The 19,666-nt window shown below is 48.9% G+C and overlaps 1 protein-coding gene across 3 annotated transcripts in view; it reads left to right on the plus strand.

Annotated features, from left to right (window-relative positions):
- The window catches only part of CREBBP (CREB binding protein), an 85,276-nt gene that overhangs the window by 49,440 nt on the left and 16,170 nt on the right, over nt 1-19,666 (plus strand). For all 3 annotated transcript variants that reach the window (XM_056533869.1, XM_056533870.1, XM_056533871.1), the window contains exons 10-15: nt 5,201-5,393; nt 5,491-5,544; nt 7,079-7,203; nt 10,388-10,567; nt 10,654-11,079; nt 11,341-11,505. In XM_056533869.1, the coding sequence (XP_056389844.1) occupies nt 5,201-5,393; nt 5,491-5,544; nt 7,079-7,203; nt 10,388-10,567; nt 10,654-11,079; nt 11,341-11,505 (1,143 nt within the window). The remainder of the gene's footprint in view (nt 1-5,200; nt 5,394-5,490; nt 5,545-7,078; nt 7,204-10,387; nt 10,568-10,653; nt 11,080-11,340; nt 11,506-19,666) is intronic.

A 19,666-nucleotide genomic window follows, 5' to 3' on the forward strand; every position in this document is an offset into this window, starting at 1 on the left:
CCAACAAAAAGAATTCTCCACCAGTAGCTGGAGGACACACAGCCGTTCTTCTGGTGTCCGGAGCGGTGGAGAAAAGAGCGGATGACCTGCAGAGTGTAACTGTGGGTGACCGGGTGACAGTGGGTTTGTGAGATTCTGGAGCCTCCTTTACCTTGGTGTGGCCTGAAGTGGTGGATACAGAGGACATCATCCCTGATAGAACCATGGCTTTAAAAGGAATTGGAGGTGTGCGGCCTGCTGTGCCCATGGCCCGTGTGTACCTGGATTGGGGTACAGGCAAAGGTTTGCGGGAGTTGGGGGTCTCTGAGGACATCCCTGTTAATGTTCTGCTGGGGAATGATTTGGGTCGGATGCTCAGTCATTATGCTCCAGAGGACACTACCTGCACACCGGATGGGCTAGGAGAGAGCCCTGTTCATTCTGAGGTACTGTGCGAGACTTTGGGAGACTGTGAAATGTGGTAACTGGGAGGGGGTGCAGGGGATTGATAATTGTTTACCTGTGACTGAACCAGTAATGTTTTCCAAAAGTGAAGTGGGGTGTATTGTAAAATGTGGTGACAATGCATTGCCAATGCCAAAACCTAGTGGAGATGGGCTAGGGGGAGGGGTTGGTGTGCCCCTGGTGACATGTAAGGATGAGGGACCAGCAGTGACTGATATGTCCCAATCCTGTGAGCCTAAGGAGGAGGAGGGAAGGAGTGATAGCCCTGTGTATGATGCCTGTATTGTTATGTCTGGAACTGAGAGAAAGGAAGGTAAACCCCAGGGAGGCATACCAATGGTGGCAGTGGTAACACGTCAGCAGCGTGCCAGGGCTGCGGCTTTAAAAAGAAGGGAGGATGGTGATGCCAGGGGCAAGCTGTGTGACTTGCAAGCCACAGCAGAGGAAGGTGGAGATGCTAGTTCACCTGGGGGAAATGTGCTCCCTGATGCCACAAGATGGGGGGAGGGAAATGAGCATTTCCGGGAACCTCTGCGCAGTGACCCTTCTCTTGAAGGGCTGAGACAGCGTGCTGAACATACAGGTGTTGACACAGATGGGCATCGGGTATATTGGGAAAATGATATCTTGTACTGGGATTCCCTTTCCAAAGGCATGCTAGGGGCCCAGGAGAGAGAAAGGCAGTTAGTGGTTCCTAGGCAGTACAGGAAAGAGCTGCTGAGGTTGGCCCATGAGACCCCCCCTGGCAGGACATTTGGGAGTGGCCTATGCGGTCATAAAGAAGGAATGTCTTGCTGTGGTCTGGGCTTTGCAAAAATTACAGCCATACCTGTATGGCAGGGATTTTACTGTCATAACTGATCACAACCCTCTACATTGGTTGGACAGTGTGTCTGGTAACAATGGCACCTTGAAACAAATGCTAAAAACATTTGTAGAATCGGAGGGCAGAGACTGGGAAAAGTATTTACCCCATCTGTTATTTGCTTACAGGGTGGTACCCCAAGAGTCTACAGGTTTCTCGCCCTTTGAGTTATTATATGGTCACAAAGTGTGGTGACCCCTAGATTTAGTTAGGGGAGAATGGGAAGGGGGGGCTACATGCCCCTGAGACTTCTGTGGTGGAGTATGTTCTGAGATTCGGGGACAGGATGCAGGCATTGACTGGGCTGGTGCTGGTACATGACAACCTCACAGCAGCCCAGTCCAGGCAGAAGTACTAGTACGATTGCGTCAGGGAGAAATAGAGGAGTAATGGAGACAGATCTATTAGTCTGGAAAGGCAAGATCTCTCTGCCTCCATCTTAAGGGGGCGGTGTCAGGCCCAAGGTGGGATCAGAGGGGAGGGGGGAATGGAGTCTCCCTCCCAAGAAAGCAGATATATTTAAAACAATGCTAGACTCAGTGTGTTAAATGATGTGCAACAAGCTGACAAGACCATCCTAAGAACAGCTGGAACTCACTCTCATGGACTGCTATATCATCATGCTGTAAGAACTTCATCTTTTGTTTTCTGAACCTGCCTTGCCAAACTCTTTATATATTTTTATACCTGTATGTCATTTGTTCCTGTATTTTTTTATATATATATATATATATATATATATATATATATATATATATATATGTATGTGGCAGCCTTAACCCTTGCACCATCACACTCTCTCTAGCGTCTTGGCTGGACCGATAGGGTGTGATCGTGACACCCGCCTTCAGGCTCTGAGCTAGTCCGTTTTAGCTTAGTGTCTGAGGAGGTGGACATGGGCTGGATTCTCCAGTCCAGGTCATTTTGTTTTTTATTTTCCTAGTTAGGGACGTGTTAGTTTTTTATTCCATTTTGTTTTCCGTTTTCAGGTGGGGACTCGGGGACTGCGGTTCCCCGTTTCCCCATTGCGAGTGAGGGGGCACAGACATTGAATAAATGCGCTGTTAACCCCCCCTCGCCAACGGTCAGCGCCTGGGTGGTACCTCATGGGTCCGGGTCCCCTATGTCTCCGCTCGCGCATAGCAGCTAGGCGTGATGCGGGGACCATAAGTTGGCTGAAGACTTCACTGAAGACTCCATTAGGTAAGTTCTTCTGACTGAGGTAAGTACTTTTCCCCCTTTTTTTCTCCATAGGTATGGACTCGCAACCTCTGGAGACCCCCTGTTTTTGGCCCACCTTCAGTTTTATGGGGCTGCATTTTACAGGGGCTGATTCTTTTCATTGGGGGAGCAGTGGCACCTAAGGGGGCATATATTACAGGGCACTTTACTTCTGGGGGCACTTTACTAGGGGTGCGTGTGTGCTTGGTGCAATACTTCAGCGCCTTATATGCGGCTGTCTGCCGCGGCGGTGCTCGGGCCGGGGACTTCCAGCGCCGGCTTACTTTCGTTTTCCCTCAGCACCTTTATCTGCGGCTTACAGCCACGGTGCCGCTTCGAGCCGGGCGCTTCAGCGCCGGCTTACTTTCACTTACTTTTACTTTCACGTTTAGGCCGCCCGCTCTTTTCACCCGAGCGCCACGGCCGTGGCGTACATAAATCGACAGGGCGGCACTCGCAGCTCGGCAGCCATGGCCGACGTAACCAGAATTCTCTCCTGGGTGGAGAGCAAGGTTCCAGCCATTTCGGTGATCCACATTCAGGGAGTGCTCAACTGGGAGACGGACTTCCTCAGTCGGTCCTCACCCGACCCCGGCGAGTGGTCTCTTCATCCGGAGGTCTTCACCCAGCTCTGGGGCGTTTCGGACGTGGACCTCTTCACGTCCCGGCACAATCAGAAAATCATTCAGTTTGTGTCCATGTTCCGGGACCCTCAGGCTTTGGCCGTGGACGCCCTAGTGATTCCTTGGGCGCGGTTCACCCTACTTTATCTGTTCCCTCCTCTTCCACTCCTTCCCAGGGTGCTGAGGAAGCTCAAGGCAGAGGACGTCACCCCGCCATTCTGGTAGCTCCAGATTGGCCCCGAAGGTCGTGGTACGCCGACGTAGTCAGGCTCCTGGACGACGCTCCTCTGCGCCTTCTGCTCCGCCCGGATCTACTCTCTCAGGGTCCTCTTTGCCACCCCAATTTACAGTCGCTGCAAGAGTCGGTTGAGCCCGCGGGTTCTCTTCCTAAGTCATTCGCACCATGCTCAAGACTCGTAAGCCCTCCTCCGCAAGAATTTACCACCGTACTTAGCGGTCTTATTTTCGTTGGTGTGAAGCTCAGGACTTCTCCCCGGTGACCTCCTCTGTTCCCCGTCTCCTCTCCTTTTTGCAGTCCGGGTTGGAACTGGGGTTGTCTCTCAGTTCCCTTAAAGGTCAGGTTTTGGCACTTACTGGTCCTTTCCAGCGGCCCCTGGCTTCTAATCCTCATGTACGGACCTTCCTGCAAGGAGTGGCGCACGCTGTTCCTCTTTGAGCCCGTTAGAGAGGTGTCTCTCTGCGTCTTTTCTTGGAAAGTGGCGTCCCTTGTTGCTATCACCTCCATCCGGAGGATGTCTGAATTGGCAGCTCTTTCCTGCCGTTCTCCGTTTCTGGTGATCCACCAGGACAAGGTCATTTTCCGGCCAGACCCTTCCTTTTTACCTAAGGTGGTCTCAGCCTTTCATCTCAATGGGGACATTGTCCTCCCGTCCTTTTGTCCGGCTCCTTCTCATCCTAAGGAGCGCTTACTACACAAGCTGGATGTAGTTCGGGCTGTTCGGTCTTATCTCTCCATCACTTCTTCGTTTCGTCAGTGTGATTCCCTTTTCGTCCTCATGGAAGGTCGTCGCAAGGGACAACCTGCTTCCTAGGCCACAATTTCTAGGTGGATTCGGTCTGCCATTTCGGAAGCCTATCGCTGTAAGGGGAAGATTTCTCCTTTCAGGGTTGTGGCTCATTCCACTTGTTCTGTCGGGGCATCCTGGGCTCTCCAGAATAGAGCCCCGGCCTCGCAGATTTGCAAGGCGGCTACCTGGTCATCTTTGCACACTTTCTCAAGGTTCTACCGGGTTCATACTTTCACATCGGCTGATGCTAGTTCGGGGCGTAAAGTGTTGCAGGCGGCAGTGGCGGCTGTCTGCCTGATTGCTTATCTGCCCACCCAAAGGACGGCTTTGGTACGTCCCACGGTGTGTGTGTCCCAATGGAGCCGATAGAGAAAAGGAGATTTAACACTTACCGTAAAATCTCTTTCTCGATGGATCCATTGGGGGGCACAGCTCCCGCCCTTTTAGTTTTTTTTCCTTTGGTTCTCTGTCAGAGGGTGTGTTCAGTTATGTTTTTTCTTCTGGTTCTCGGACAGTTTTTTTTTTTTTTCCCTTGACCTATTGGTCTCCTCCTATTGCTCTGGAACTTAAACTGATTAGCTCAGAGCCTGAAGGCGCGTATATCCTGCTGGGAGGAGCTGACTTTTTTGTTACCATAGTGTCACACCTCCTAGAGACAGCAGCATACACCCACGGTCTGTGTCCCCCAATGGATCCTTCGAGAAAGAGATTTTACGGTAAGTGTTAAAAAAAATCTCCTTTTTAAGTGTCAGAGTAAAATTAGAAGTTTTAAATCTCCCCTGCTGGATTCATCTGCTTTTTTGATACCTGCATGATCAAAATGGTGTAGAAGACATGGTCTAATATAATCGATTTAGATCAGTGTTCCACAACCAGGGTGCCTCCAGATGTTTCAAAACTACAACTCCCAGCATGCTTGGAGTTGAAGTTTTGCAACACCTGGAGGCACCTTGCTTGAGAAACACTGATCTAGATACATGACTGACTTAGCTTTACTAAGAGTCTTGTCTGTCGTCCAGGATGAATACTACCATTTACTTGCGGAAAAAATCTACAAAATCCAAAAGGAACTTGAAGAGAAAAGAAGGTCTCGTTTGCAGAAGCAGGGTATTCTGGGCAACCAGACCGCCCTACAGACACCTGGTACACAGACTCCCGCTCTTCCACAGCCAGCTGCTGCTCTTGGCCAAGCACAGCCTGTCCGGCCAGCCAGTAAGTTTTATGGCATCCATGGACTTTTATATTGAAGACTAGTTGAACAACGTTGCAGAACAAGATGGCATTTAATTGGTTTTTGTTTGCTCCTTAGATGGCCCCCTCCCAATGTCTCCAGTTCCTATGAGTCGAATGCAGCTGCCTTCAGGTAACAAACTAATGTTCCGTGATACCCTAAATCAGTGCTTCCCAACCAGGGTGCCTCCATCTGTTGCAAAACTACAACTCCCAGGATGCCCAGACAGCCTTCGGCTGTCCGGGCATCCTGGGAGTTGTAGTTTCCCAACAGCTGGAGGCACCCTGGTTGGGAAGCACCGGCCTAAATGTATATTTTCCATCTTTAAATGCAGTGTTTCCCAACTAGTGTGCCTCCAGCTGTTGCAAAACTACAACTCCCAGCATACCCAGGCAGTATTTTGGTTGCAACAGCCGGAGGCACACTGGTTGGAAAATACGGTTTAAATGTACGTCTCAGAAATGAGGGTGTACTTCTAAAATGAGGGTGGGCAGGTTGTCTTTATACTTTATCTATCTAATGTTCTGCCAATCATTAAAGGGATTATACTCAGGAAAAAACTTTTTTATATATATAAAAGTTAGATTTTTTAATTATGAATTCAGGTAGAAGACAGACATGGTCGCACATCTACAATCTTGCACAATGATCTAATTGCTTCTCAGCATAATTTCAAAAACGAACAGGTTGTTAGTATATATGTTTTGATCAAAAAGTACAAAGCCCACTCGCCATGTCAAGGCCACCTATTTAGAGTGGGTCCCTAAGGTCCCTAGCATAAAATGGTGTACCACCGCCGCGACACCAGTGCCCACAGGGGGAACGACCCACTAGCAGAGCGGCCCCAATGCCACTCAAACCAGTCCATGGGTCGCACCTCCCCGCAGACACGGCGCCACGGCAGTAACAAACGCCGCACACCACCACACCAGTGTGAACAGGGTGCTACAGCACACTTACCATGCTCTCCCAGTCAGACTGGGAGGCTGCCAGGAAAGAAAAGGCCCATGTGTAGCTAACTACTACTTATATAGGGTTGGGCTGAGGGGGTGGGGAAGAGTGCAGACACATGTTCAAAAAAAAAGAGGGGATAGAAAACACAATGTGAATTCAGGTAGAAGATTTTTATATTAGAAGATTTTTTAATTATTTCTATTAAAAAACTTAATCCTTTCAGTACTTATGAGCTGCTGAAGTTGAGTTGTTCTTTTCTGTCTAAGTGCTCTCTGATGACACCTGTTTCGGAAACTGTCCAGAGTAGAAGCAAATCCCCATAGAAAACCTCTTCTACTCTGTGCAGTTCCCGAGACAAGCAGAGATGTCAGCAGAGAGCACTGTTCCCAGACAGAAAAGAACAACTCATCTTCAGAAGCTGATAATTATTGGAAGGATTAATAGAAGTAATTTTTCAAATCTGTTTAACTTTCTTGAGCCAGTTGATATAGATAAAAAAACATTTTTTTCCCCTGTAATACCCTTTTTAACCCTGTTAATCTAAACATCTTAGGGATGCCCTTATAGTTCGTAGAATACTAAAATGTCTAGCAATATATATCGGTTTTGCAGGGAGCATGCCTTGTTGTTCAAGAGTTGCCAGTCATGTGTATTAATGTCGGATATTACTTAATTGTTTGTAGTATATAAAATCTTCCTTCTTTCTCTTCAGGAATGAATCAGTTTAATAACTTGCCCATTGGAAATGTACAGATTCCTCCTGCTCCTATGGGACCTCGGGCAGCATCCCCACTCAACCACCCCACCCAAATGAACAACATGGGATCGGTGCCAGCTGTAAGTAACATATACACCAGGGTGCATATTGCATTAGAAAAGCTATACAGGATAAATTTTGACGGTCTGTTCACACGTACAACATATTTGATGCTTAGGATTTGAGGCTGCAGATGTTAAAGGACATCTGCAGCAAAACAAAACTTATCCCCTATCCACAGGATAAGGGGATAAGTGTTTGATCCCCGGGTGTCTGACCGCGGGAACCCCCGCGATTTCCTGCACGGGGTCTTGGCTCTCCCGTGCAGGAGGCGTGCCGGCCCCAGCATGACGCTGTGCCCTACACGCCTCCTCCATGTATCTCTATAGGAGAGGACGAGAGGCAGAGTTCGTGCCTCGCCGCCTCTCCCAGAGAACTGTATGGGGAGGAAGCGTACCGTCAACCTCAGAGGTCAACACTACGCTCATTAGCCGCTCAGAGCAGCAATGCGGGGGCCCGTGCAGGAAATCACAGGGGTCCCAGCGGTCGGACCCCCATGATTAGACACTTATCCCTTATCCTGTAGATAGGGGATAAGGTGTCTTGCTGCAGATGTCCAAGAGTACCTATCCTCAACTAAATTGTCCCTGACACTCACTAACTCTATCCCGGTCTTTATTTTGACATAAAAATTCTCATCAATACTTTTTTTGCCATTACTATGGCTGTTCAGTTCTTTTGCTGTGTGCGAGGTATTAAGGGGGAGTAGCCCGGCAGGTGCAACATCATCTGAAGCCTGGCCGGGCTCACTTCCGCCCTTCTTCCTTCTCAGTGTTTCACAACCATGGTGGCCTCCAGTTGTTGCAAAACTTCTACTAGCAGTTGGAGGCACCCTATTTGTGAAACGCTAAAGTAGCAACTTGTATGGCGATGTAAACATTAGTACACTAAGTTTTGTTGGCTGTAGAGGACCTCGATCATAGAAGGCAGACCCGATCCTCAGTCAGAGCAACACTGCACTGACATATGGCCAGCGCGCGTTCACTCTCCTTCTCAGGCAGGAAGAGCCTGATGACGTGGCCAGCCATGTCGGGAGCGCGCTCTGCTGCACGCTGTGGGGTCCCGGAACTCTTCTCTTGGGCTCGAACACGGACACTCCGACGGGTGTACGAACTCCATCTCACCAGCAAGTAAGCCTAGTAGCGCACACAGCGCTCGCTCCCGCCTTTCTGATAGGCAGAGAGCAGCGCTGTGCGCGTCACGTGTCTTTGCTGCAGTCTGAGATTTCGGACTCATGTCAAGCCAGGCATCAGTCCGATATCTATAAAAGCCTAGCGGCCGGACCATCTAGGGAGACCCCTAGTGGTAGCTTTTACAAACAGAAAATTCACTAAGAAATATAATTTTTTTAAATTATATGTATTTAGAAAAGTGTTCTAAATGCCTAAATGTTGAACATATCAAGTTATTTTCATGATATGTACTCTTTAACCCCTTAAGGACCCAGCCCATTTTTTACCTTAAGGACCCGGCCATTTTTTGCACATCTGACCACTGTCACTTTAAGCATTAATAACTCTGGGATGCTTTTACTTTTCATTCTGATTCCAAGATTATTTTTCGTGACGTATTCTACTTTGTTAGTGGTAAAATTTTGTCGATACTTCTATCATTTCTTGGTGAAAAATTGCAAAATTTGATGAGAAAATTTGAAAATTTAGCATTTTTTTTTTTTTTTTTTAAACACTCTGCTTATAAGGAACATGGACATCCCAAATAAATGATATATTGATTCACATATCCAATATGTCTACTTTATGTTGGTATCATAAAGTTGACATGTTTTTACTTTTGGACGACATCAGAGGGCTTCAAAGTTCAGCAGCAATTTTTCACAAAATTTTCAAAATCTGAATTTTTCAGGGACCAGTTCAGTTTTGAAGTGGATTTGAGGGGCCTTCATATTAGAAATACCCCATAAATTACCCCATTATAAAAACGGCACCCCCCAAAGTATGCAAAATGACATTTAGAAAGTGTGTTAACCCTTTAGGTGTTTCACAGGAATAGCAGCAAAGTAAAGGAGAAAATTCTAAATCTTAATTTTTTACATGTAATTTTTCATGTTTTAATGTTCATGTAGACCCAGTTTTTGAATTTTTACAAGGTATAAAAGGAGAAAAAGCCCCTCAATGTGTAACCCCATTTCTCCCGAGTAAGGAAATATCTCATATGTGGATGTTAAGTCATCTGTGGGTGCAGTAGAGGGCTCAGAAGGGAAGGAGCAACAATGGGATTTTGGAGAGTGAATTTTACTGTAAAGGTTTTTGGGGGGCATGTTGCATTTAGGAAGCCCCCATGGTGCCAGAACAGTAGAAGAAAAAAAAAAACACACATGGCATACTACTTTGGAAACTACACCCCTCTTGGCACGTAACAAGTGGTACTTTGAGCCTTAACACCCCACAGGTGTTTGACGACTTTTCGGTAAAGTCACATGTGTAAATGAATATATATATATTTTTCACTAAAATGCATTTTTTCCCCCCCAAATTTACCATTTTTAGAAGAGTTAATAGGAGAAAATGCCCGACAAAAGTTGTAACCCCATCTCTTCTGAGTATGGAAATACCCCATGTGTGGATGTAAAATGCTCTGCGGGTGAACTACAATGCTCAGAAGAGAAGGAGCCACATTTGGCTTTTTGAAAGCAAATTTTGCCGAAATGGTTTTTGGGGGGCATGTCATATTTAGGAAGCCCCTATGGTGCCATAACAGCTTGTTGCCACCATCTTTCCCCGCTCTGCCCGGACTTCCGGGGGGGAGGGGAGGGGGGGCAGAGCGGGGGATCTGAACTTTCACCCTCCGCACCTGCCCTGTGATTCGTCCTGACCGGCCAATCGCTGTGAATAGGAGAAGGTGGCTCCCCTGCCACCTCACTCCTATCCTTCAGGATGATTGGGGCTCTCTCTGACAGCTCCGATCATCCCTATTTTCCAGGTGACGGGGTTCCTGCTGAATGATTTCAGCAGGTATCCCAGTCCGATCCCTGCCCGGCGGGGACCAGAATTCCCACAGGCGCACAGCTATACCCTGGGTCCTAAAGTCCCAGGACATCTGGGTCCTTGAGGGGTTAAGCTTTGTTCTGTCCATTAGTTTACATTGAAATCTGTAACATGAAATCTGCTGCTTCAAATGCACAGGATGCAGTATGCGTTATTATACCCTCATTTTTTTTGTTTTTTTTTGTTTTTTGTTTTACAGATGGCAATGTCTCCTTCACGCATGTCCCAGCCGCAGACAATGATGGGTGCACATGGCAATAATCAAATGGGTCCAGCACTGACGCAAAATCAGTTCTTGCAGCAAGGACAGTTTCCGACCAGTAATGCAGGCCTAGGAGTGACGCTGGGACAGACGGGAGCGGCGGCGGCGGTGTCACAGGTTTGAGCTCCTCTCTATGCATTGTGATTGAGCACTGCTTCATAAGAATGTCTAAATGACTTCATATGTCTATATAACTTTTTCAGCAGGGACAAGCACCCACAGCATCTTTGCCAATCAGTAACTCCATGAACATAATGGGGCCTCAAACCAGTCAGCTTCAGAGGCCAGCCCTCTCCCAGTCTCCCCTCCATCAGACCCCTCCTTCAGTAAATGCTGTTGCTGCTATGCCGCCTGTTCAGCACCCAACGCCAGCAGGCATGACACCACCACAGCCAGCAGCACCAGCCCAGCCATCCACTCCGCTGCCACCAGCTGGACAGACCCCAGCTCCCACACCTGGCTCCGTCCCCAATGCCATGCAGACACAGAGCACCCCAACGGTGCAAGCTGCTGCCCAGGCTCAGCTCACTCCACAGCCTCCTACACCTGTGCCCAGCCAATCTGTGCCCACACCACAGCCATCTCAGCTGCAACCAGCCTCTGTGCATGCAGCAGCCCCTGGCACTCCAGTGAGTATATAACATTTAACAGTTTACTACAGTGTTTTCCCAACCAGGGTGCCTCCAGCTGTTGCAAAACTGCAACTCCCAGCATGCCCGGACAGCCTTTGGCTGTCCGGGCATGCTGGGAGTTGTAGTTTTGCAACAGCTGGCGGCACCCTGGTTGGGAAACACAGTTTTTTTTTACTATGATTTTTGTGATTGTCTTGATAGCTTCAGCGCACTGTTCATACTTGCATGCAATTCAGAGCTTGTTGGTTGTGTTTTTAGCTTTCCCAGGCAGCTGCAAGTGTTGACAACCGTGTGCCTACTCCTGCCTCGGTAGCCAGCACCGACAACCAGTCAGCCCCTGATCATCCGGTGATTGAGGTCAAACAAGAGATCAAAACTGAGGAGCCAGAGCCTTGTGAAAACCCAGTGGAGCCTAAAACAGAGGTAAGTATCAACCAGATTGTAGGCGTGAGTGCGCTAGAGATGAGCGAACTTACAGTAAATTCGATTCGTCACGAACTTCTCGGCTCGGCAGTTGACGACTTATCCTGCATAAATTAGTTCAGCTTTCCGGTGCTCCCGTGGGCTGGAAAAGGTAGATACAGTCCTAGGAGACTCTTTCCTAGGAATGTATCCACCTTTTCCAGCCCACCGGAGCACCGGAAAGCTGAACTAATTTATGCAGGATAAGCCATCAACTGCCGAGCCGAGAAGTTCGTGACGAATTGAATTTACTGTAAGTTCGCTCATCTCTAGAGTGCACCATAGGATTGCCTGTGCATGCATTACTGCTAACCCTTATTGTTTTGTAATTTTCTAAGTTGTCTTTGAGGCCTTTATTTGTCACAGTGAATCCCAGGTTTTCTGATGCATTGCCTTGTAAATGCTTCTCATCCTACATAGACAAAAATACAGGTGAATCTCGAAAAATTTGAATATTGTGCAAAAGTTCATTGCATTTCATTAATGCAACTTAAAGGGGTTCTCTCGTCAACTGGTGCCAGAATGTTAAACAGACTTGTAAATTACTTCTATTAAAAAATCTTTTTCTCGGTGGCTCTAAATTGGGAGACACCTTACAGATGGGTATATGCTCTTGCCACTAGGAAAATCTTTATCCTTCCAGTACTTATTAGCTGCTGTATACTGCAGAGAAAGTTCTTTTCTTTTTGGATTTTTTTTTTTCTGTCCACAGTACTCTCTGCTGACACCTCTGACCGTGTCAGGAACTGTCCAGAATAGGAGCAAATCCCCATAGCAAACCTATGGTGCTCTGGAAAGTTCCTGATACAGACAGAGGTGTCAGCAGAGAGCACTGTGGTCAGAGAAAAAAAAAATCCAAAAACTAAAGAACTTTCTCTGTAATATACAGCCGCTAATAGGTACTGGAAGGATGATGATTTTTTTTTAATAGATAGAAGTGATTTACAAATCTATTTAACTTTCTGGCATCAGTTTATTAAAAAAAAAAAAAAAAGTGTTCCAGCGGAGTACCCCTTTAAAAGGTAAGGAAGCATAAAGTGCTCCAAAATCTCCTGGTAGACGGATGCTTTGACCCTGGACTTAATGAAGCACAGTGACCAACACCAGCAGATGACATGGCTCCCCAGATCATAGTAATTTGGGGGGGGGGGGCTCTCTTTGGGGTTTTTATGAGCTGTAAGACAAAATCATCAGTTATGACACCGGCTTGAACGATCTTGCTTTGCATGTAATGAGTCTCTAATATTAGTTTCACATTTTAAGTTGAATTTCTGAAATAATGAACTTAGCATGATATTCTTATTTTTCGGGTTTCACCTGTAGGTCTTAACTAGAGGTAGGAAGGCCTGAAAATAAAATGAAAATATTGGGGGGGAAAAGCAGTTATTGAAGAAAAACAAAAATGGATTAAGGAGTATGTTCTTCTATGATCGGTTTATAACATGGTATTCAAACTACCGTATATACTCGAGTATAAGCCGATGCCCCTAATTTCACCCCAAAAACCCAGGAAAAGTTATTGACTCGACTATAAGCCTAGGGTGGGAAATACATCATCCCCCCCCTGTCGTCATCCAGACCCCCATCATTAACACCCTCATCATCATCACTCTGTCATCATCCCCCCTTCATAATCACCGCCTGTCACCCCCCCTTATCTTTACCTTGTCATCATCCCCCCCCTTCATCATCCCCCTGTTATAATCCCACACCCCCTTCATCATCACCGCCTGTCCTCATCCCACACTCCCCCTTCATCATCACTGCCTATCATCATCCACCCGTCATCATCCCACACTCCCCCTTCATCATCACCGCCTATCATCCACCCGTTATCATCCCACACCTCCCCTTCATCATCACTGCTTGTCATCATCCCCCTGTCATGATCCCACACCCCCCCTTCATAATCACCGCCTGTCATCATCCCACACCCCCCTTCATCATCACCACCTGTCATCATTCCCCTATCATCCCACCCCCCCTTCATCATCACCGCCTGTCATCATCCCTCTGTCATTATCCCACACCCCCCCTTCATCATCACCACCTGTCATCATCCCCGTCATTATCCCACACCCCCCTTCATCACCGCCTGTCATCATCCCCCTGTAATTATCCCACACCCCCCCTTCATCATCACCACCTATCATCCCACCCCCTTCATCATCACCGCTTGTCAATGTCTGATTACAGTGGTCTTCAACCTGCGCACCTCCAGATGTTCCAAAACTACAACTCCCAGCATGCCCGGACAGCCATCGGCTATCCGGGCATGCTGGGAGTTGTAGTTTTGAAACATCTGGAGGTCTGCAAATTGAAGACCACTGCGCCCTTCGTTATCATCCAGCCCCACCCCCTTTAGTTTTGTACTCTCCTCCCCTCGGCGGGACGTTAGGGTGAGCTGGTCCTGGTCATCTGTGCTGCAGGGACCGTCCGGTGGGGAGGGATAGTAGTTCCAGGCTGTCCATCTTCACCGGGGGGGGGGCCTATTCTCCGCGCTTCGGGCCCGAAATAGTGATGTTGCCTTGACAACGACGCACAGGGACGTTGCTCATCAACGTCCCTGTGCGTCGTTGTCAAGGCAACATCAGTATTCTGGGGCCGGGCCCGAAGCATGGAGAAGAGGCCCCCCCCCCCCCCCCCCCCCCCCCCCGGTGAAGATGGACAGCCTGGAACTACTATCCCTCCCCACCGGACGGTCCCTACAGTACAGATGGCCTGGACCAGCTCACCCTAACGGCCCGCCGAGGAAAGGTGAGTACAAAACCAAAGGGGGTGGGGGGTCTGGATGATGACGAAGGCCGCAGTGGTCTTCAACCTGCGGACCTCCAGATGTTTCAAAACTACAACTCCCCGCATGCCCAGAAAGCCGATGGCTGTCCGGGCTTGCTGGGAGTTGTAGTTTTTAAACATCTGGAGGTCCACAGTTTGAAGACCACTGAGGGCGGAGAGTTCACTCGAGTATAAGCCGAGGGGGGGGTGTTTTCAGCACGAAAAATCGTACTGAAAAACTCTGCTTATACTCGAGTATATACGGTATTTAACATTTAGACCTTTATGAAAGACATCGAAGAATCTTTGTAAAACAAGCAAATTCTGGAATACGGTTCGAATACTGAGAACACATTTTATAAAGGGCAATAAGCATTTCTGTCTTTAGGGGCGCTGCAGGGAAAGTTTGTTTGGTTTTGGCTGGGCTCCATCTTGTTGGTATTACAGTAGTTGAGCCTGTTCTCTCAGATCGCCCGTAATGGACTATTATCTCTCGGATTCCTAATAATGTTCTCCCTATCACAGATCATGTGCACTCTTGGTGGTTCACACCACGTTTTTGCAATACAGTTCCTGTATCAGGTTTTTTATTAAAAAAACGGATTCCTCAAAATCGGACTAAACTGTATCAAAACGTGTGTACAAATTTCAACCCGTATACAGTTAAAAACCTTATACAGTTTGAAAAATGATGTCCGGTTGCATCCGTTTTTTTAAGATAAAAACCATATACGTTTTTAACTTTTCACTCCATTATGAATAAAGTTTCACTTGTTTGATTGAAATTCCAAGAAAAAAAAAACTGTGCAAAGCCAAAAACCATATGGTGAAAACCGGATGTAACCGTACGCACATACGGTTCTGTACGGTTTCCATTGACTCCCATGTTAGAAAAAAACGTATACGGTTTAATAGGTTTTTCACCCGGACCATAAAACGTGGTAGACTACCGTTTTGGGTACAGGTAAAAAAAAACTGACAAAACCGTATGGGATGCAAAACGGACTAAATCGGCTCATGCGTTTGACTTACAGTTTACAATGTTGAGTCAATGTATATGGTTCCGTACGGTTTTTAACTTGAAACGGTATATGGGAAATGTATAGCAAAAACGTGCTGGGTATGTTCACACTGAGGAATCTGAGAGGAATTTCCACGAGTAATTCTGCTCGCTTTTCCTCTCCAATTCATTCAGCAGTGAAAATCCCCATAGAGCTGTACAGAATTTCTGCCCCTCAGTTCACACTGAGGAATTTCCTCATGCAGAATTCTGACGAGGAAGTATGTTCCGCCTGAAGAAAGAACATGTTCTTTCTTTCAGGCGGAATCAGCGTCGTTCTCCCATAGAGATCAATGTTGTTGTTTTTTTTTTTTAGTCAGAAGCATTTCCGAGCGGAATTGGTGTGGAATTGGCGCGGAATTTCCGCATGAAAAAAATACATTTTTATGAATAGAAATACTTGATACTCCTCCTCCGCATGAAACCTGCATTTCTCTATCGGCTCCATTGGGGGACACAGACCGTGGGGTGTATGCTGCTGTCTCTAGGAGGTGTGACACTATGGTAATAAAAAAGTCGGCTCCTCCCAGCAGGATATACCTGCCTTCAGGCTCTGAGCTAATCAGTTTAAGCTTAGTGTCTGAAGGAGGATTCTCCAGTCCAGGTCTTCTGATTTTTTATTTTCCTAGTATAGGGACGTGTTAGTTTTTTATTCCTTTTCTTCAGGTGGGGGCTCAGGGACTCCGGTTCCCTGTTTCCCCATTGCGAGTAAGGGGGCACAGACATTGCGTATATGCGCTGTTCACCCCCCCCCCCCTCGCCAACAGTCAGCGTCTGGGTGGTACCTCATGGGTCCGGGTCCCCCTTTTTCTCTGCTCGCCTCGCTCGCGCATAGCAGCCAGGCGTGATGCAGGGACAAAAGCTGACTGAAGACTTCACTGAAGACTCCATTAGGTAAGTTCTTCTGACTGAGGTAAGTACTTTCCACCTTTTTTTCTCCATAGATACGGACTCGCAACCTCTGGAGACCCCCTGTTTTTGGCCCACCTTCAGTTATGGGGCTTGACCATACAGGGGCTGCACTTTATGCTGGGGGAGCAGTGGCAACTGAGGGGGCATATATTATAAGGCACCTTACTTTATGGGGCATATAGTATGGGGCACTTTTATTATGTGGTGTGTGTGTGTTGGTGCAACTACTACAGTGCCCTATATGAGGCTGTCAGATATGCTTGCAGCGCATTATTGCGGCTGACCGCCGCGGCGCTGCTACGAGCCGGGCGCTTCAGCGCCGGCCTACTTTCACTTTTGCCAGCAGCACTGCCGGCGTCTTGGCCGCCCGCTCTATTCCCCCGAGCGCATATACGGCTAGGCAGGTGCGCTCGGGACAAGGAGCGGGCACCATGACAGTTCTTCAGCCGTCTGTAGCTCCGCCCACTGGGCTGGAAGCTCTCAGAGGCGCGAAGCAGCGTCCAATCAGTGCCGTGGGCGCGGTTTTCTATGTGAAGGGTCGGTTACTGTGTGCCTTGCTTCAGGCACGCCCCTCCCTCCCTATTGGCTGGCCTGTTCAGTCTCTCTGGCTGCACGGAGCGAGTTCTCCTCACTGCAGCTGACAGGGGACACAGACTAGGGTGAGAAAGTTCCTGTCTTTTTTCTCACATTATGTCCGTACCCAGGGCTGTTCCTCCCTCCAAACAGAAACCTGGAAATTCAGTGACTTATTATATCTGTAATCACTGTAATACCAAGATGTCTGGCTCTGCTGAGCCCACTTGCCCTGCCTGCTCCACTGCTCCCCCAGACCCTCTGGTACCGCCTGATGCCCCTTCGGTCCCAGTGGGTTCAGCCGCTCCACCAGCCTGGGTTTCTTCCCTGACCCAGTATATGGCTGACTTGACCCAAGTCTCCCGTTCGGTGGCAGAGGCCTCCCGGGAAATGGTGTCCGCCTTGATTGGGGTCTTCCCTGCGCAGGACCTCTGAGAGGGCCCACTCTTCGTCTCCTCGTACTTCACGCTCTCACAAGCGTGCTAGGGGTGCCTCGTCTGACTCTTCCATTGAGTCTTCTGATAGACGTGAGCGTTCCCCTCGCGGGTCCTGCCCCCCTTATCTTCTGGGCACAAACGTCGCTCCTCCAGAGGACGTTCTCGGAGTCGCCGCTCTGCTACGCCAGAGCCGCGTACCCAGTCTGGGTCACCCTCCTCCAGGACTGCCTCTACTCATTCACATTCCCCTGGTGAACTGGTGGCCGAGGCTTCCGAGCCGGCATCTGACTCAGAGGACCGCTCAGACTCAATTGCAACGGTGAACTTATTGGTGACAGCCATAAGAGACACCTTTCACTTGGAGGACCCAGGATCTTCGGATGTCAATCCAGGAGTATCCTTTCATCGTACTAAGCCATCACCTCAAAGGTTCAGCTCTCACACTGACTTTGACGACATTCTGGAATCCGCATTGTAACATCCAGACAAGAGGTTCCCGGGAATCAAGTCAAATTAAGAACGTTATCCATTTGACAAGGACTTTGTCACTAAGGTGGTTTCCCCTCCCTCAGTGGATCCACCAATCTCCCGGATCTCTAAGGCGACTACACTGCCTCTGGCAGATGCCGCTGCCTTCAAGGATCCCGCGGACAAGAAGGTAGAATCTTTAGCGAAGTTTGCTTCTGAAGCAGCTGGCTCTTCTCTTCTTCCCATCTTCGCCTCGACATGGGTGTCCAAGGCCCTGTTGGAGTGGTGCCAAAAGCTCCATCAGGATATCTCAGTGGGATCCCCCCAGAGGATCTATCTGCTCTGGCTCTCCAATTTGCTAAAGCTGGGGACTTTCTGTGCACAGCTTCCATGCAGTCAGCCTGTTGTTCTGCCTTTGCTGTGGGTCACCTAGCGGCTCTCCGCCGCTCTATGTGGCTTAAAGCTTGGAATGCGGATGCCGCTTCCAAAAGGTCTCTCACTGAGCTGCCCTTTACGGGTGGCCGTCTTTTTGGCAAACGCCTTGATGAGATTATCTCTGAGGCAACGAGAGGTAAGAGTTCCTTGTTACCTCAAAATAAGGCTGGCCCTACTTCCCAGAGGAAGTCCTTTTCCTTTCGGACCTCTGGCCCCGGTAAAGGGTCCGGGCAGGCGCCCTCGCAGGACAAGAAGGCTCCCTTGTTCCGGGCCCGCCCGTCTTGGAAGTCGGACTCCAACCGGTCCGGCCGTTTTGCGCCCAAATCGGGCAACCGCAAACCCACTTCTGCATGAAGTGAGGCCCCCACCCGCGGTTTCTTTTCGGGTGGGAGGTCGTCTCTTGTTTTTCCGACACATCTGGACTTCGCACATTCAGGACTCTTGGGTCAGGGATGTGGTGTCCAACGGTTACCGGATCGAATTCTCCTCCCTTCCGAGGGATCGCTTTTTTAGATCCCGGGCCCCCCCGGTCTCCTCCTCTGGCGAAGCAATTTCGAGCGACTCTCCAGTCTCTGCTTCTCCAGGGGGTTATCGTCCAGGTTCCTCCAGGGGAACGTTTTCGGGGTTTCTATTCAAATCTTTTTGTGGTCCCCAAAAAGGACGGTTCTGTGTGACCAATCCTAGACCTTAAGCGTCTCAACAGTCACCTTCTCATCCGCCACTTCAGAATGGAATCCCTCCGTTCGGTGGTGGCGTCCCTGGAACAAGGGGAGTTTCTTTCATCGGTGGACATCATGGATGCCTACCTCCATGTGCCAATATTTCCGCGCCATCATTGGTACCGCCGCTTTGCGGTTCCGGAGGGGCACTTTCAATTCGTAGCCCCCCCTTTGGTCTAGCCACGGCTCCTCGGGTCTTTACAAAGATCCTTGCGCCAGTGATGGGCCTGTTACGGTCGAGGGGGATCTCGGTGATACCCTGTCTGGACGACCTTCTCATCAAGGCTCCAACCAGAGCCCAGACTCTGGAGAATCTGGACGTCACTCTCCACACTCTGACTCGCTTCAGGTGGATGGTCAACCGGGACAAGTCAATCCTCTGTCCTACCCAGTCTCGAACCTTCCTGGGACTTCGATTCAACACGGCCTCTGCCCGAATTTGTCTTCCGCCGGACAAACATCTGGCGCTCCTGTCGGGGGTCCGCTCCCTTTGGACCCAGTTATCAATCTCCATCCGCACTTGTATGGAAGTCCTGGGTCGGATGGTGGCAACTATGGAGGCCGTACCCTTCAACTGGCGATTCTCTCTCGATGGAACAGGTCTCCCCTGTCCCTCGATCGTCAGATTGTTCCCCCTCGCAGGGTCCGTCAGTCTCTGCTCTGGTGGCTCCGCTCCCCCTTCTTCTCCAAGGGTGGTCCTTTTCTTCCCCTTCACTGGCAGGTTGTTACAACGGATGCCATCC

Source organism: Hyla sarda, chromosome 8 (assembly GCF_029499605.1).
Source record: "Hyla sarda isolate aHylSar1 chromosome 8, aHylSar1.hap1, whole genome shotgun sequence".
Classification (NCBI taxonomy): Eukaryota; Metazoa; Chordata; class Amphibia; order Anura; family Hylidae; genus Hyla; species Hyla sarda.